Source organism: Coregonus clupeaformis, chromosome 6, assembly GCF_020615455.1.
Source record: "Coregonus clupeaformis isolate EN_2021a chromosome 6, ASM2061545v1, whole genome shotgun sequence".
Classification (NCBI taxonomy): domain Eukaryota; kingdom Metazoa; phylum Chordata; class Actinopteri; order Salmoniformes; family Salmonidae; genus Coregonus; species Coregonus clupeaformis.
In genome coordinates this window covers 46,330,316-46,349,943 of record NC_059197.1, presented here as the reverse complement: position 1 = coordinate 46,349,943, position 19,628 = coordinate 46,330,316, and the positions used below count along the sequence as shown (strand labels likewise).

The window sequence follows — 19,628 nt, the reverse complement described above, 5'->3', positions numbered from 1 at the left end:
TAATTGAGTGTATGTAAACTTCTGACCCACTGGGAATGTGATGAAATAAATAAAAGCTGAAATAAATCATTCTCTCTACTATTGTTCTGACATTTCACATTCTTAAAATAAAGTGGTGATCCTAACTGACCTAAGACAGGGATTTTTTACTAGGATTAAATGTCAGGAATTGTGAAAAACTGAGTTTAAATGTATTTGGCTAAGGTGTATGTAAACTTCCGTCTTCAACTGTATATACAGTATTTTATTCTACAGAAGCAATTGATGGTCCAATGAGTGATGCAACACAATGAAACAGCACAGTCATCAAACAGGGAAACATTGATGGGGAGTCTCCACCTTCCGACACTCTCAGAGATACGAGATAGTCTCAGTATTGACTCTTTGTTTTTACACTGTATATAGTCCCAGGAGATTGAGGGGAATAGCATTCATTATGAACAGCTCTTTGTTACTTTAAGTTAGCCTACGTTTTTCCTGGTTGAGGGGACCTTAGGAGAGTGTTACAAGAGAGTGGTGAAACTACTCCAGGATGACAGGGTTAACACGGAGGATGACCACCACCACAATCAAACAAAGAAGGGATGGAAAAAATTGATAAAGGAATACATTAATAAATTGATAAAGGAATACATTAATAAATTGATAAAGGAATACATTAATCAATTAATAAAGGAATGCACACAGAGGCAAGGTCAATGCACCATGACAGAGAAGCATGCCCAGTGGTGAGGTCCACAGACACTGACGTGAGTGTGTGTGTGTGTGTGTGTGTTTCTCAGACCTTGCTTCTCTGCGAGTGGGGCTTCGTCGCCTCAGATTTAGGGACCTGGTTAGGGTCACGCATGTGGACGGAGGGTCACAAGGGTACAAAAATGATCATTCCTGACTTACGCAACTCCCAGATCAGTTACTGTACGTACATATTGTACACTCTTAGAAAAAAGGGTTCCAAAAGGGTTCTTCGACCGTCCCCATAGGAGAACCATTTTTGGTTCCTGGTAGAAACCTTTTGGGTTCCATTTAGAACCTTCTGTGGAAAGGATTCTTCATGGAACCCAAAAGGGTTATACCTGGAACCAAAAGGATTCTACCTGGAAGGGTTATTCAAAGGGTTCTCCTATGGGGACAACCAAATAACCATTTTAGGTTCTAGATAGCACATAGGTGGAACCCAGGTAAAATATTTGCTTGGATATAAGAAGTGTTTGCATATGCAGAGCATACATGACTCCAGTTGACACATCCTGAATTGCACAATTACCAATCTACTGGAAAGACCTGTGGAGAAAGACTTATGTGCATGTGTGAAGGCTCTGAAGCCTGAATCCTTACCACACACACAGATTCTCTCAAGTCTTTTACCAGACTTAATCATATCTCAATTATCCTTATCCCGGCGTGGGAAGACCCTTAAGACCTCACACACAAGTCAAGTCATTCTCCAGACTTAAACCGCATCCGTATCCCTACTTTCCATTATTGATTTCAGTGGTCAACGCACAGACTGGTTTAGCTATCTATCTATGCACTCTCTGCATGCTTTTGAATGGTCCTCATCCTCCAGTGATGCTTGTCTCTGGTTCAGCAGAGTGGCTCTGACATAACCTGGTCCCCAATCTGTTTATGCTGCATTGACAATGACCATAGGAGTTGGCAATACAGCACCATCAGATCAGGGACCAGGCTAGCTCAGAAAGACAGACAGACAGACAGACAGTAGAGGGGATGGGGAAACAGATGTAGCTCAGTGGGGGACTACTTGTCAACACCGCTGGGTTAGATCAACGCTAGGGGCCTGTCTTAATGCATCCATCTTCGATCCCTCTGAGACGGGCTCTGTGATCAACCATTCCAGATAGAGGCTTTTCAACTGTTCCACCATCGATTGCTCTAGTCTAGTTAGTAGTGCGGGTCGATGTGGCGCTGTGCTCTGTAAGGGACTGTGGGGACAGAGAGGGGTCTGGTAAGGACTGACTCAGAGGTGGCAGCAGGCCAGTGTGGCCTCTGTCCTCGCACACTTGTCATCAGGTGCTGTCGATATCCTGTCCTCCTCCGCTCACTCCCTCTCTGTCAAAAGCTCCCCCACTGTCCCCAAATGGGCATGACAAAGCTGCCACCACCACCGACCCTATTCCTGCCCCCACCCTGCCTAAAACCCCATTCCCACAGAAGATCCCAGAACCCCACAGACACAGTGCAGCAGAAAAGGACAGAGAAATCAATGGGTTTTTAGAGGGAGCTCGTTAACTTGGTTCGGTTCGGCCCATTACTCAATCAGGACCAGAGATTGGACCCGGTCGTCTCGGCTCCTCAAATTAAGGGCGGCCTGCGTTCCCCCTCCAAACTCCCATGGCTTAATAACGGGACCCTTCTGCTCGTTAGGGAGGACCCGTGATTAAAATCTCAGGAAGTGATGGACGTGTCGTGCTTTCATCACCACGTCCATGCCAGCAGCTTAGAGAGAAGAGAAGGAAAGAGAGAAGGAAGAGGAAGAAGAGAGAAGAGGGAGGAGTCTTACCTGCATCCTTCCCAGCATGTCAAAGAACTCGGCAGACTGAAACAAACAGACAAACAGAGGTGATTATTTTACCACAATGTCATACAGTTATAGTGAATGCGGTTATAGTGTATCAAATTGTCCTGGACCAATGTGATACACTATAAGTGGAGTGCACTTTATTTCCTAAATAAGCACTAAATTAATTCATGACAGATATTTTCAATTAGGGTTAATTTGGTATAGGTTGAGGTATGGCTTTGTGATGTCCACAAAACATAACACCAGCGTGAGATGGTTTAAGTGTGAACAAGGGGTTTCTGGGTATTTCTATGGAAATAGAGAGAGGTCTGGTCACTGAGGCTGCGTTCCAGGCTGACTACATTGAGATGTATACGCGCTAACCACATCATGTGATATAACAATCTGATGCCTGACTGGACAGTCTGCAATGTAGCCTCGAAAGTGTACTGAAACTTCTAAAACCCAGTAACTACAATTATCACACCACGATCATCTACAGCTAGCAGAATTTCCACACTGGTTAGCAATAAGGCAGAGCAGATAAGGAAGGACAGTCCTACACCCTCTCACACCCATATGTGCAGTATCTGTGTTTGTATATTATACAAACACAGATAAGCAAGCCTACTCCACTTCCTCAAAACTGTCACTCCAGAAAAAGAATGGGCTGTTGTTGTGCTCCTGGCACATCAATATGCTTCCTATGAAACTACACTGAAGTTCTGGGTCAAAATCTTACTGACAGGATGTGCTCCTGGCACACTAATATGCTTCCTATGAAACTATACTGAAGTTCTGGGTCAAAATCTTACTGACAGGATGTGCTCCTGGCACACCAATATGCTTCCTATGAAACTATACTGAAGTTCTGGGTCAAAATCTTACTGACAGGATGATGGAAAAATGTAAAGAATGAAAGTGCAGACAACTAAATATTGGTAATAAATGTAGTGCATTCAACAATTCGAGATGAAGTAGCGTGGAAAAAAGAATGGGGGGGGGGAAATATACTTCTCCCATGGGCAAAGAAATTCAAAAGGGGTGATGATATTAATTAATAGTAATTTCGATCCGAATGTGCAAATTGTACAAATAGATACACAAGGTAGATGGATTATTTTAAATATGTTATTGGACCATAAACAGATATGGCTCATTAACCTTTACGGACCAAATAATGATGATCCACAATTCTTTGACAATATATATAATAAATTATCAAGCCTGCAAGCAACTCAAGACAATATTATTATGGTGGGGGATTATAATACTGTTTTAAATAGCTCAATGGACCGTAAAGGAAATCACACCACAAACAATCACCCACATGCTCTTAAGGAAATTGTGAATGTCATGGATACATTAGAACTAGTAGATATATGGAGGCTTAAATATACTGATCTAGTGAGATATACATGGCGGAGACTGAATCAAGCTAGTCTTCTTGACTTCTTTCTTATCTCATTCTCGTTGGCACCAAAAGTAAAAAAAGTGTTGATACGGGACAGAATGCGGTCGGACCATCATATAATAGGCATATACATTACTCTTACTGAATTTCCACGTGGGCGAGGATATTGGAAATGTAATCAAAGCCTATTGGATGATAATTTATTTATAATTAGAACAAAGGAATTTATAACTGACTTTTTCCAACATAACATAGGTACAGCGAATCCCCTTATTGTATGGGACACCTTTAAATGTGCCTTTAGAGGCCATGCAATTCAGTACTCATCTCGAAAACAAAAGCAATTTAGGTCAAAAGAGTTTATACTAAGAAAGGAAATAGAAAGTCTAACAGAACAGATAGATGGCAATAAAAACTGTAACATAGAGGCTCAGAATAAATTAGAGGAAAAACAAAAAGAAATGGAGAAACTTATTCAAGAAAGATCAAGTGTAATATATTATAAAAATAAAGCAAACTGGATGGAATATGGGGAAAAATTCACAAAATTCTTTTTTAATCTTCAACATAGGAATGCTACCAAAAAGAACTTAATGAAACTGGTTACAATTGACGGAGTCACCCATAATTCACCAAATTATATTTTGAAGGAAGAAACAAAGTACTTTAAGCATATGTTTTCTTTTCAGTCGCCTCCATCTCCTCTAACTGAAGCTAATTGTAGAGATTTTTTTCTATTGATAATGTCAAATTAACAGCCACACAGAAAGACTCATGTGAAGGTGAAATTACAGAGGAGGAACTTCTGGATGCAAATAAAGACTTTAAGTCTGGGAAAACTCCAGGGTTGGATGGCATACCAGTCGAGGTATACCAAACCTTTTTGATATACTAAGAGGACCGTTATTAGCATGTTTTAACCACTCCTATGTAAATGGTAGATTATCTGACACTCAAGAAGAAGGACTGATCTCATTATTACTGAAACAGGATACAAGTGGAAAATATAAAGATCCAGTCCATTTACAAAATTGGAGGCCCCTTACACTTCAGTGTTGTGATGCAAAAATCCTAGCAAAATGTATAGCGCATAGAATTAAAAAGGTATTGTCGGATATTATTCATTCTAATCAGACAGGTTTTTTACATGGAAGATACATTGGAGATAATATAAGGCAAGTATTGGAAACAATAGAACACTATGGAAAATATGGGAAACCAGGCCTGCTATTCATAGCAGACTTCGAAAAGGCATTTGATAAAGTTCGACTGGGGTTTATATATAAATGCCTGGAGCATTTCAATTTTGGAGAATCTCTTATAAAATGGGTCAAAATCATGTATAGTAACCCTAGGTGTAAAATAGTAAATAATGGCTATTTCTCAGAAAGTTTTAAACTGTCAAGAGGAGTGAAACAAGGTTGTCCACTATCCACTACCATATCTATTTATTGTGGCCATCGAGATGTTAGCTATTAAAATCAGATCCAATAATAATATGGAGTCTCCCGAGTGGCGCAGTGGTCTAAGGCACTGCATCGCAGTGCTAGCTGTGCCACTAGAGATCCTGGTTCGAATCCAGGCTCTGTCGTAGCCGGCCGCGACCGGGAGACCCATGGGGCGGCGCACAATTGGCCCAGCGTCGTCCAGGGTAGGGGAGGGAATGGCCGGCAGGGGATGTAGCTCAGTTGGTAGAGCATGGCGTTTGCAACGCCAGGGTTGTGGGTTCGATAAAATAATGTATGTGCTAACTGTAAGTCGCTCTGGATAAGAGCGTCTGCTAAATGACTAAAATGTAAATGTAAATGTAATATCAGAGGATTAGAAATACAGGGCTTAAAAACAAAGGTGTCATTGTACGCTGATGATTCATGTTTTCTTTTAAATCCACAACTAGAATCCCTCCACAGCCTCATAGAGGATCTAGATACATTTTCTAACCTCTCTGGATTACAACCAAATTATGACAAATGTACTATATTACGTATTGGATCACTAAAAAATACAATTTTTACATTACCATGTAGTTTACCAATAAAATGGTCTGATGGTGATGTGGATATACTCGGAATACATATCCCAAAGGAAATAAATGATCTCACTTCAATACATTTTAATAGAAAGTTAGCAAAAATAGATAAGATCTTACTACCATGGAAAGGAAAATACCTGTCAATTTGTGGAAAAATCACCCTGATTAACTCTTTAGTATTATCCCAGTTTACCTATTTGCTTATGGTCTTGCCTACGCCTAGCGAACAGTTTTTTAAATTATATGAGAAAAAAATATTCAATTTTATTTGGAACGGCAAGCCAGACAAAATTAAAAGAGCATATTTATATAATGAATATGAATTCGGAGGACAGAAATTATTAAATATTAAAGCATTAGACCTATCACTAAAAGCTTCAGTCATACAAAAGTTATACTTAAATCCTAACTGGATCTCAAGCAAATTAGTAACATTGTCTCACCCAATGTTCAAGAAAGGCCTTTTTCCCTTTATTCAGATTACAACCTCTCACTTTCAGTTATTTGAAAAGGAAATAATCTCCCAAATGTCACTATTTCTAAAACAAGCCATAGAAAGTTGGTTGCAAATGTCAATTTAATCCTCCAGAAACGACAGAACAAATAATGCAACAAATATTGTGGTTAAATTCAAATATACTAATTGACAAAAAACCTTTATTTTTTGACAGAATGTTTAAAAAAGGTATAATCTTCATAAATGATATCATCGGTAGGACTGGTGGAGTTATGACGCACATGCAGCTAACAAAAACATATGGAAATGTCTGCTCTACCCAAAATTACAACCAAATAATTGCAGCCTTACCGCAAAAATGGAAGAGGAAAGTGGAAGGGGGAGAAAGTAAGGAACTTGTCTGTCGGCCTTGCATTAAAGAACATCATTGGTTAAGGAAAACTGTGATAAATAAAAAAGTATATCAGTTTCACTTAAGGACCAAAGGATTGACAGCCGTCCCATATAGATTGCAAAATAGTTGGGAAGAGATCTTTGACGTACCGATCCCATGGCATAGTGTTTATGAACTGACACGCAAAACGACACCGGATTCAAAAATTAGAATCTTTCAATTTAAATTATTATATAAAATTCTTGCTACCAATAGAATGTTATTTATATGGGGGATACAATCTTCCCAGCTCTGCAGATTTTGCTGTGAAGAGACAGAATCATTGGATCATTTGTTTTGGTTCTGTCCATTTGTAGCTTGTTTTTGGACACAGGTCCAGGAATGGCTAAAGGATTGCAATATTTACCTGGAACTAACCTTACAGATAGCATTACTGGGTGATCTGAAAAGTCATAGTCAATCAATCAATAATATAATAATACTTTTAGCAAAAATGTTTATTTTTAATTCACAATCTGTAGAAGCAATGAGAATAGAAAGGTTCAGAACTTTTGTAAAACATCACAGTACGGTTGAAATATATATGGCAGAAATCCTATATGGATGGTGTTAAGAGATAGATGGGAGGTATTGAATAGAGTTGAAGGATGGGACTAATAACAAATAACAACATATAATAACAAAGATAGCTAATAATGTAAGCATACTGTGTCCATAATAAGTATATAGGTTGTATGTTGGGAGCTTTTGGGAAAGAGCACAGTTAGAAAGATATGGCATATAGAAGCAAACTGGATGGACATCATGAAAATGATCGGCGAGGTTGAGAGTAGAAGAAGTTCAGGATTTTAAAAAATTTAAATTAAAAAAAATTATATATATATATATATAATAGAATTATTGTAAAATTAACTCTGTCCATAAGGTGTAGATAGTAAGTATAGACCGGAAGTAGAGGCCTGGGCATTGTTGTTCACTAATTTACTCCAAGTAGGGAAAGGATGGAGTATATATATAAAAAATATAAAAAAATAAAAAAACATGGGGGATTGGAAGTGATGCAGACAATTACATTGATAGAAGATACAATCTATCTGCAATATTAAGCTGATCCATTCCCCCAAAAAAAAAAAAAAAAAAAAAAAATGTAGTGCATTATCATTATTGTAATGATCATCAAACAATTCAAATAACTAATGTCAATATAGGGACCACTCTGAGCTGAATGAGAGTGGAGATCAGGAAGTAAAGTTGTCATTAACACATGATCCCATTACACTTAAAGTAGCTGTCAAAGACTTCTACGAAATATGACCTACTATTAATTACAATATGAGTGAAATAGATTTCTTTCCAAAAAATAAAAATGATGTAGGCCCTTTGTTAATAAGCAGCTTTTCTGTGTGACCCTGCTTTCCCTATTCACAAACAGCACTATGGTGTGGGCAAATACCGGTGATTATAAATATTATAAATAAGTAAAGGACAAGTCAACAACATTATTTGGATATGAGTGAACAGAATATATGCTTTAAAAATGAGATTTTCATTGGTAAGTTACTATAATAGTTGGTAGACGAAAAACTCTACAAAGAAACAAAAACGTCTTGACAGCTTTTGACCTGACGAAGATCCATCTTGGATTAAAACATTGTTTTATACAGTGTTGTCCTGGCCTTTTTGTGTCTTTATAATGAATGACAGTCAATCAACAAACACATAGTTCTCTATGTGACGGTCAAAGGTCATACTCAGGAAATATGCTAAAGGCACAAAGGATGAGGAACATAATCAACTACATTGTTTGAATCACAGGTTTCAGGTTTCAAGGTTGGCAAGTAGAGAATGCAGACTAAGGCTGTCAAAGCACTACTTATCAGAAATACACGAGGCACCGGTAAAATGCACCATTTCATACAGTGAGCTTAATGGCATTAATGACAAAGCTAAACACAAATGATTTGAAAGGTGTGAGCTTCAATGAGTAACACTGACATTACTGCTTCCCTATCTACACAGGTACTAATAACCCCTTATCAACGCAGCCATTAAACCCACCGCATTACAGCAACATGTTATATCATACACGAACACCACCAGCAATACCACTAAAACACACCAAGACCTGGAAAACCCATGTTTTACCTTAAGATATACAACCTGGTACTCTGTAAACCAGGAAAACCAGGGAAACGATCCATGTCACAGCAGTAAAAACATCTATTTACTTTAGCCCCGGGATATCCATCCCACCTGAGCTCAGGTGAACATGCTAATCCCACAGCTGTCAGTGCAGCGGGAGTTATCGTTTAGTTATTCATTAACCTGCCACAGAGTCCCAAACCCACACAGCTAGTCCCACAGAGTCAACACAAAGAGCCAGGCTCACACAGCCCTACAGATGGGCACTGTAACCTTGGTGATTCATCGTCGTCCCCCGTCTGAGGTGAGAGAACTGCTGATGGACACTGGGGGCCATGGTGGGCCTCCTAGAGGCCAGACGGAGATCTATCAATCGGACGCCAATCAGAGAGGAACCGTGACGTAAGCGGAGCGTGGACAGGCTGAGAACCAAGATGTAACAGATAGGTCTGTCTGTCCTCTAAGGCTGGCACACCACAAAGTCTAGATGTAAAATACCTCTCTCCCTCTCTCTCTATACATGTATATATATCTCCCCCTCTGTCTGTCTCTCTCTCAATTCAATTCAATTCAATTTAAGGGCTTTATTGGCATGGGGAACGTATGTTAACATTGCCAAAGCAAGTGAAGTAGATAGTAAACAAAAGTGAAATAAACAATAAATATTAACAGTAAACATTACACTCAGAAGTTCCAAAAGAATAAAGACATTTCAAATGTCATCTTATGTATATACACTGGGGAGAACAAGTATTTGATACACTGCCGATTTTTGCAGGTTGTCCTACTTACAAATAATGTAGAGGTCTGTAATTTTTATCATAGGTACACTTCAACTGTGAGAGATGGAATCTAAAACAAAAGTAATTAATTTGCATTTTATTGCATGACATAAGTATTTGATACATCAGAAAAGCAGAACTTAATATTTGGTACAGAAACCTTTGTTTGCAATTACAGAGATCATACGTTTCCTGTAGGTCTTGACCAGGTTTGCACACACTGCAGCAGGGATTTTGGCTCACTCCTCCATACAGACCTTCTCCAGATCCTTCAGTTTTCGGGGCTGTCGCTGGGCAATACAGACTTTCAGCTCCCTCCAAAGATTTTCTATTGGATTCAGGTCTGGAGACTGGCTAGGCCACTCCAGGACCTTGAGATGCTTCTTACAGAGCCACTCCTTAGTTGCCCTGGCTGTGTGTTTCGGGTCTTTGTCATGATGGAAGACCCAGCCACGACCCATCTTCAATGCTCTTACTGAGGGAAGGAGGTTGTTGGCCAAGGTCTTGCGATACATGGCCCCATCCATCCTCCCCTCAATACGGTGCAGTCGTTCTGTCCCCTTTGCAGAAAAGCATCCCCAAAGAATGATGTTTCCACCTCCATGCTTCACGGTTGGGATGGTGTTCTTGGGGTTGTACTCATCCTTCTTCTTCCTCCAAACACGGCGAGTGGAGTTTACACCAAAAAGCTCTCATCAGACCACATGACCTTCTCCCATTCCTCCTCTGGATCATCCAGATGGTCATTGGCAAACTTCAGACGGGCCTGGACATGCGCTGGCTTGAGCAGGGGGTCCTTGCGTGCGCTGCAGGATTTTAATCCTGACGGCGTAGTGGTGTTACTAATGGTTTTCTTTGAGACTGTGGTCTCTTCAGGTCATTGATCAGGTCCTGCCGTGTAGTTCTGGGCTGATCCCTCAGCTTCCTCATGATCATTGATGCCCCACGAGGTGAGATCTTGCATGGAGCCCCAGACCGAGGGTGATTGACCGTCATCTTGAACTTCTTCCATTTTCTAATAATTGCGCCAACAGTTGTTGCCTTCTCACCAAGCTGCCCATCCCAGCCTTGTGCAGGTCTACAATTTTATCCCTGATGTCCTTACACAGCTCTCTGGTCTTGGCCATTGTGGAGAGGTTGGAGTCTGTTTGATTGAGTGTGTGGACAGGTATCTTTTATACAGGTAACGAGTTCAAACAGGTGCAGTTAATACAGGTAATGAGTGGAGAACAGGAGGGCTTCTTAAAGAAAAACTAACAGGTCTGTGAGAGCTGGAATTCTTACTGGTTGGTAGGTGATCAAATACTTATGTCATGCAATAAAATGCAAATTAATTACTTAAAAATCATACAATGTGATTTTCTGGAGAAAAAAAATTCACAGTTGAAGTGTACCTATGATAACAATTACAGACCTCTACATGCTTTGTAAGTAGGAAAACCTGCAAAATCGGCAGTGTATCAAATACTTGTTCTCCCCACTGTATACAGCTGTGGAAAAAATTAAGAGACCACTGCAAATTTTTCTTAAATCTGCATCTCTACATGTATGACAGCCATTCCATTCCAGTGTCTGTTGAATTCCAACACAGGCACACCTCATTCTACTGAATTAGGTACTGATTAGGTGATCACATGAACCAAATCTTATTTAACAAGGAAAAGTATAAAAACCACTGCTGTGGTCATCACTATCCTCTTGCAATAGGACCAGCTGGATGGCAAAAACAGTGCTAATAGTACCTCAAAAGTAATATTAATCAAAAAATAACTATTGACCGTGCCAAAAGAGTTGAAAAGGAACGTTTTGAGTGAGGAAAAGAAGGGTTTAATTCTGGCTTTACTGGCAGAGGGATACAGTGAGCGTCAGGTTGCTTCCATCCTTAAAATTTCAAAGACGGCGGTTCATAAGATCAAGGTCAAGCAGCAGACATTGGGGACAACAAAGCTACAGACCGGCAGAGGGCGAAAACGACTCTCTACTGACCGGGATGACCGCCAACTCATTCAAATGTCACTCAATAACCGTAGGATGACATCAAGTGACCTACAAAAAGAATGGCAAACGGCAGCTGGGGTGAAGTGCACGACGAGGACGGTTCAAAACAGGCTCCTAGGGGCAGGGCTGAAGTTGTGCAAAGCTAGAAAAAAGCCCTTCATCAATGAGAAGCAAAGAAGAGCCAGGCTGAGGTTTGAAAAAGACCATAAGGATTGGACCGTAGAGGACTGGAGTAAGGTCATCTTCTCTGATGAGTCCAATTTTCAGCTTTGCCCAACACCTGGTCGTCTAATGGTTAGACGGAGACCTGGAGAGGCCTACAAGACACAGAGTCTCGCACCCACTGTGAAATTTGGTGGAGGATGGGTGATGATCTGGGGGTGCTTCGGCAAGGCTGGAATCGGGCAGATTTGTCTTTGTGAAGGATGCATGAATCAAGCCACGTACAAGGTTGTCCTGGAAGAAAACTTGCTTCCTTTTGCTCTGACATTGTTCCCCAACTCTGAGGATTGGTTCTTCCAGCAGGACAATGCGCCATGCCACACAGCCAGGTCAATCAAGGTGTGGATGGAGGACCACCAGATCAAGACCCTGTCATGGCCAGCCCAATCTCCAGACCTGAACCCCATTGAAAACTTCTGGAATGTGACTTCTGGTGGAGAGCATGCCAAGAAGCATGAAAGCTGTGATTGAAAATCAGGGATATTCGACAAAATATAACTCTTCCTAAGTTAAAACATTAGTATTGTGTTGTTTCAAAATAAACATGAACTTATTTTCTTTGCATTATTCGAGGTCTGACAACACTGCATCTTTTTTGTTATTTTGACCAGTTGTCATTTTCTGCAAATAAATGCTGTAAATGACAATATTTTTATTTGGAATTTGGGAGAAATTATGTCAGTAGTTTATAGAATAAAACAAAAATGTAATTTTTACCCAAACACATACCTATAAATAGTAAAACCAGAGAAACTGATAATTTTGCAGTGGTCTCTTACTTTTTTCCGCAGCTGTATATATCCAGTGTTGTAACAATGTGCAAATAGTTAAAGTACAAATGGGAAAATAAATAAACATAAATATGGGTTGTATTTACAATGGTGTTTGTTCTTCCCTGGTTGCCCAGGTCACAAATCTTGCTGCTGTGATGGCACACTGTGGTTTTTCACCGAGTAGATAAGGGAGTTTATCAAAATTGGGTTTGTTTTCAAATTCTTTGTAGATCTCTGTAATCTGAGGGAAATACGTGTCTCTAATATGGTCATACATTTGGCAGGAGGTTAGGAAGTGCAGCTCAGTTTCCACCTCATTTTGTGGGCAGTGTGCACATAGCCTGTCTTCTCTTGAGAGCCAGGTCTGCCTACGACGGCCTTTCTCAATAGCAAGGCTATGCTCACTGAGTCTGTACATAGTCAAAGCTTTCCTTAAGTTCAGTCACAGTGGTCAGGTATTCTGCCACTGTGTACTCTCTGTTTAGAGCCAAATAGCATTCTAGTTTGCTCTGTTTTTTAAATTCTTTCCAATGTGTCAAGTAATTCTCTTTTTGTTTTCTCATGATTTGGTTGGGTCTAATTGTGTTGTTGTTGTTGTCCTGGGGCTCTGTGGGGTCTGTTTGTGTTTGTGAACAGAGCCCCAGGACCAGCTTACTTAAGGGACTCTTCTCCAAGTTCATCTCTTTGTAGGTGATTGCTTTGTTATGGAAGGTTTAGGAATCGCTTCCTTTTAAGTGGTTATAGAATTTAACGGCTCTTTTCTGCATTTTGATAATTAGCAGGAATCGGCCTAATTCTGCTCTGCATGCATTATTTTGTGTTTTTCGTTGTACACTGAGGATATTTTTGCAGATTTCTGCATGCAGAGTCTCAATTTGGTGTTTGTCCCATTTTGTGAATTCTTGGTTGGTGAGCGGACCACAGACCTCACAACCATAAAGGGCAATGGGTTCTATAACTGATTCAAGTATTTTTTGCCAGATCCTAATTGGTATGTCAACTTTTATGTTCCTTTTGATGGCATAGAAGGCCCTTCTTGCCTTGTCTCTCAGATCGTTCACATCTTTGTGGAAGTTACCTGTGGCGCTGATGTTTAGGCCGAGGTATGTATAGTTTTTTGTGTGCTCTAGGGCAACGGTGTCTAGATGGAATTTGTATTTGTGGTCCTGGCAACTGGACCTTTTTTGGAACACCATTATTTTTGTCTTACTGAGATTTACTGTCAGGGCCCAGGTCTGACAGAATCTGTGCAGAAGATCAAGGTGCTGCTGTAGGCCCTCCTTGGTTGGTGACAGAAGCACCAGATCATCAGCAAACAGTAGACATTTGACTTCTGATTCTAGTAGGGTGAGGCCGGTTGCTACAGACTGTTCTAGTGCCCTCGCCAATTCACACTTGTTGTTTGTGTACATGGATTTTATAATGTCATATGTTTTTCCCCCTACCCCACTTTCCATCAATTTGTATAGCAGACCCTCATGCCAAATTGAGTCAAAAGCTTTTTTGAAATCAACAAAGCATGAGAAGACTTTGCCTTTGTTTTGGTTTGTTTGTTTGTCAATTAGGGTGTGCAGGGTGAATATGTGGTCTGTCGTACGGTAATTTGGTAAAAAGCCAATTTGACATTTGCTCAGTACATTGTTTTCACTGAGGAAATGAACTAGTTTGCTGTTAATGATAATGCAGAGGATTTTCCCAAGGTTGCTGTTGACACATATCCCACGGTAGTTATTGGGGTCAAATTTGCTCCACTTTTGTGGATTGGGGTGATCAGTCCTTGGTTCCAAATATTGGGGAAGATGCCAGAGCTAAGGATGATGTTAAAGAGTTTAAGTATAGCCAATTGGAATTTGTGGTCTGTATATTTTATAATTTCATTGAGGATACCATCAACACCACAGGCCTTTTTTGTGTTGGAGGGTTTGTATTTTGTCCTGTAGTTCATTCAATGTAATTGGAGAATTCAGTGGGTTCTGGTAGTCTTTAATAGTTGATTCTAAGATTTGCATTTGATCATGTATATTTTTTTGCTGTTTGTTCTCTGTTATAGGGCCAAAAAGATTGGAGAAGTGGTTTACCCATACATCTCTGTTTTGGATAGATAGCTCTTCGTGTTGTTTGTTTAGTGTTTTCCAATTTTCCCAGAAGTGGTTAGAGTCTATGGATTCTTCAATTACATTGAGCTGATTTCTTTTTTTCCGTAGTGTATTTCTGTATTGTTTTAGTGAATCACCATAGTGAAGGCGTAGGCTCAGGTTGTCTGTGTCTCTATGTTTTTGGTTGGATAGGTTTCTCAATTTCTTTCTTAAGTTTTTGCATTCTTCATCAAACCATTTTCTTCGGTTTTCTGTTAGCGATTTTTAGATTTGATAGGGAAGCTGAGAGGTCAAATATACTGTTTAGGTTTTCTACTGCCAAGTTTACAGCTTCACTATTACACTGGAACGTTTTGTCCAGGAAGTTGTCTAAAAGGGATTTAATTTGTTGTTGCCTAATTGTTTTTTGATAGGTTTCGACCCTACTTTCCTTCCATCTATAGCATTTCTTAATATTATTCAGTTCCTTTGGCTTTGATGCCTCATGATTGAGTATTGCTCTGTTCAAGTAGACTGTGATTTTGCTGTGGTCTGATAGGGTGTCAGTGGGCTGACTGTGAACACTCTGAGAGACTCTGGGTTGAGGTCAGTGATAAAGTAGTCTACAGTACTACTGCCAAGAGATGAGCTATAGGTGTACCTACCATAGGAGTCCCCTCGAAGCCTACCATTAACTATGTACATACCCAGTGTGTGACAGAGCTGCAGGAGTTGTGACCCGTTTTTGTTGGTTATGTTGTCGTAGTTGTGCCTAGGGGGGCATATGGGGGAGGGAATGCTGTCACTTCCAGGTAGGTGTTTGTCCCACTGTGTGCTGAGGGTGTCAGGTTCTTGTCCAGTTCTGGCATTTAGGTCGCCACAGACCAGTACATGTCCCTGGGTCTGGAAATGATTGATTTCCCCCTCCAGGATGGAGAAGCTGTCTTCATTAAAGTATGGGGATTCTAGTGGGGGGATATAGGTAGCACACAGGAGGAAATGTTTCTCTGTTGAGATAATTTCCTTTTGATTTTCTAGCCAAATGTAAAATGTTTCTGTTTTGATTAATTTAATAGAGTGAGTTAGGTCTGCTCTATACCAAATTAGCATACCCCCTGAGTCCCTTCCCTGTTTCACACCTGGTAGTTTGGTGGCTGGGACTACCAGCTCTCTGTAACCTAGAGGGTCCCGCAGGTCTGGGAGACTGTCTCGCTGGTCAAGGCAGGGTGTCTGTTGATCTGTTGCTCCTATGTGAGGTGTTGGGTCTGCGGTTGAGGGCGATATCCTTTAGGATCCGGGCGAAGGTGGGCACTGCTGCCTTGTATAGGTGGACCTGGTCGTAAAGGCTGTTCACGTCCAGGGTGGAGTGGTGGGCCAGGTAGACATTTGGTTTTGATGCACAGTCACAGGAAATACTTGAGTTTACCTGCTGTATGGTAGCAGGGTGGAAGTATTTTCGTGGTAGCAGGGTTGAGATAACCACGTTGGGGAAAATAGAATAAGCTTTTTCTATCACTCCCTTGAATGCTGTGGCCACCCTTTCCTGCTGTGTTCTCAGGTTGTTTGTGCCTGTGTGTATTATTATGTGGCTGGGTGATCCTAGTTGGTCCTCAGACAGAAGGTCTAGGGCGCGCTGAATGTTTGGACACCAGAGTTTAGACACTGTGTGTTTGGGAAAAAATGAATTTCCTTGTACAGTGGGGAAAAAAGTATTTAGTCAGCCACCAATTGTGCAAGTTCTCCCACTTAAAAAGATGAGAGAGGCCTGTAATTTTCATCATAGGTACACGTCAACTATGACAGAAAAAATGAGAAAAAAACCCCCCAGAAAATCACATTGTAGGATTTTTAATGAATATATTTGCAAATTATGGTGGAAAATAAGTATTTGGTCAATAACAAAAGTTTCTCAATACTTTGTTATATACCCTTTGTTGGCAATGACACAGGTCAAACGTTTTCTGTAAGTCTTCACAAGGTTTTCACACACTGTTGCTGGTATTTTGGCCCATTCCTCCATGCAGATTTCCTCTAGAGCAGTGATGTTTTGGGGCTGTCGCTGGGCAACACAGACTTTCAACTCCCTCCAAAGATTTTCTATGGGGTTGAGATCTGGAGACTGGCTAGGCCACTCCAGGACCTTGAAATGCTTCTTACGAAGCCACTCCTTCGTTGCCCGGGCGGTGTGTTTGATCATTGTCATGCTGAAAGACCCAGCCACGTTTCATCTTCAATGCCCTTGCTGATGGAAGGAGGTTTTCACTCAAAATCTCATGATACATGGCCCCATTCATTCTTTCTTTTACACGGATCAGTCGTCCTGGTCCCTTTGCAGAAAAACCGCCCCAAAGCATGATGTTTCCACCCCCATGCTTCACAGTAGGTATGGTGTTCTTTGGATGCAACTCAGCATTCTTTGTCCTCCAAACACGACGAGTTGAGTTTTTACCAAAAAGTTATATTTTGGTTTCATCTGACCATATGACATTCTCCCAATCCTCTTCTGGATCATCCAAATGCACTCTAGCAAACTTCAGACGGGCCTGGACATGTACTGGCTTAAGCAGGGGGACACATCTGGCACTGCAGAATTTGAGTCCCTGGCGGCGTAGTGTGTTACTGATGGTAGGCTTTGTTACTTTGGTCACAGCTCTCTGCAGGTCATTCACTAGGTCCCCCCGTGTGGTTCTGGGATTTCTGCTCACCGTTCTTGTGATCATTTTGACCCCACAGGGTGAGATCTTGCGTGGAGCCCCAGATCGAGGGAGATTATCAGTGGTCTTGTATGTCTTCCATTTCCTAATAATTGCTCCCACAGTTGATTTCTTCAAACCAAGCTGCTTACCTATTGCAGATTCAGTCTTCCCAGCCTGGTGCAGGTCTACAATTGTGTTTCTGGTGTCCTTTGACAGCTCTTTGGTCTTGGCCATAGTGGAGTTTGGAGTGTGACTGTTTGAGGTTGTGGACAGGTGTCTTTTATACTGATAACAAGTTCAAACAGGTGCCATTAATACAGGTAATGAGTGGAGGAAAGAGGAGCCTCTTAAAGAAGAAGTTACAGGTCTGTGAGAGCCAGATATCTTGCTTGTTTGTAGGTGACCAAATACTTATTTTCCACCATAATTTGCAAATAAATTCATAAAAAATCCTACAATGAGATTATCTTGATTTTTTTTTCTCATTTTGTCTGTCATAGTTGACATGTACCTATGATGAAAATTACAGGCCTCTCTCATCTTTTTAAGTGGGAGAACTTGCACAATTGGTGGCTGACTAAATACTTTTTTCCCCCACTGTATGTATTTCCTGTTTGAGTCCATAAGGAGTACAATCTGTGGCTTGTGTATGTCCTCAGTGGGTGTGGGGGGGTCGTCATGAGGGCTATCAGGGTGGCTGACAGGGGGGGTACTCAGAGGGGTTGGGATCCCCAGGGCTTGGGGTTCTTCATTTGTTTTTCTGGCTGTGATGTCGAGGCTATGGTCAGGGTCTAGGGTGTACTGTTCTGCTGCGGTGTCGAGACTTTGTCCAGGATCTGAGGTGGGCTGTTCTGCTGGCTTCTCTGCGGGGGGTGGCCAGCTCTCTAATGGGTTGTTCTCTGTCACCCGTCATCATTCTCACCTTCTCCTCCAGCACTCTGATCCTCTTCTCTAGTGTTCTGTTCTTCTCCTGCTCCTGCTCTTTCTCCTGTTGATGTTGTCTCACCACAGTCCAGAGTGCAGACATGTCTCTCTCTACCTCCAGCTCTCCAGGTCTAGTTAAGAGGGTGTTGTTGTGCTGGACTGTTGTCAGGATCTGTGCTGACTGGAGTGTGTTCACCTGCTGTTCCAGCTCCACCTGCCGCACCTCCAGCTGGGTGAATTTCTCCTTCATTTCAATGAGGGAGTAGTACTCTGTGCTGGGAAGTTGACTTTCCGCTTGGGGTTGCTCTGTGGGGTTATTTAATGAAGAGGTCAGGTCTGACCCGCTCGGGGTGGGGGTATCTTTCTCAAGGGAGAGCTTCTCCTGCTGAGCTATTTCTTTGATTAGGTGAAAGTCCAGCTGGAACTGTTTGGTGTTGCCCTGTACTAAAACTGTTCCAGATTTATAGAGATTTATATTAGACGACTCAGAGTCCTCGTTGTCTAGTATCCTGAGTTTACGCCCATCGCTAACACTTAACAGAGGGTTAGTGTGCTAGAATAGCACTGTGCTATGCCATGGGATGGTCTGTGTGGAAGATAAGGTTGCTTATGTTCACATTTTTATAAAAGTCAGCAAAAAGTGTCTCCTGATTTCCCATAAGGAGCATCATTTTGTACTCTTTTCGTGTCTTATTATTCTTTACATTCAGAGGGTACTGTATTTTAATGACCTCTGAACAGCGGGAGGGTTCTTCTAAGGCCTGTCCATTTGGTTGGGGTAGACTGTGCGACTCTCCTGCCATTGTGGGGCTCATGGGCTTTGACACCTCTCACTTCACACGTCAGTGCTAATTGAAGTTGTATATCTTTGTACTAGCAAGCTTGGTAGCCATAGCATTAAGTCCTTATAAAGTAAAATATATCATTGTAATGTATTTTTCTCCTTGGTTTTTGAAAGTAAAAAATAGCTTCAGGCTAAACATTACTCACTCAGTTCCAGGTTGGATGGTGTTTTCAGGTTTCTGTTTGTTTGCCAGAGCATTTGCTGTATAGCTTGGGAATAGTAATCCTTGGTAGTAGAAAGCCTTCCAGGAAATTCCAGGTAATTTCGTCCAAAATCAGGTTGTAGGTTTGGAGTTTTGGTTTGGAATGAAGGTTATGTTGTGGAGGGTAGCATCCTGTATATGTCCCTGCCAAA

At 41.2% G+C, this 19,628-nt stretch overlaps 1 protein-coding gene across 4 annotated transcripts in view; it reads right to left on the bottom strand.

Annotated features, from left to right (window-relative positions):
• Positions 1-19,628, bottom strand: part of LOC121567472 (rap1 GTPase-activating protein 2-like) — a 77,448-nt gene that overhangs the window by 26,607 nt on the left and 31,213 nt on the right. For 2 of the 4 annotated variants that reach the window (XM_045220852.1, XM_045220853.1), the window contains exons 3-4: positions 2,522-2,557; positions 785-829 (exon numbers count right to left, since the gene is read on the bottom strand). In XM_045220852.1, the coding sequence (XP_045076787.1) occupies positions 785-829; positions 2,522-2,557 (81 nt within the window). The remainder of the gene's footprint in view (positions 1-784; positions 830-2,521; positions 2,558-19,628) is intronic. The other 2 variants (XM_045220854.1, XM_045220855.1) reach the window with 1 other exon arrangement.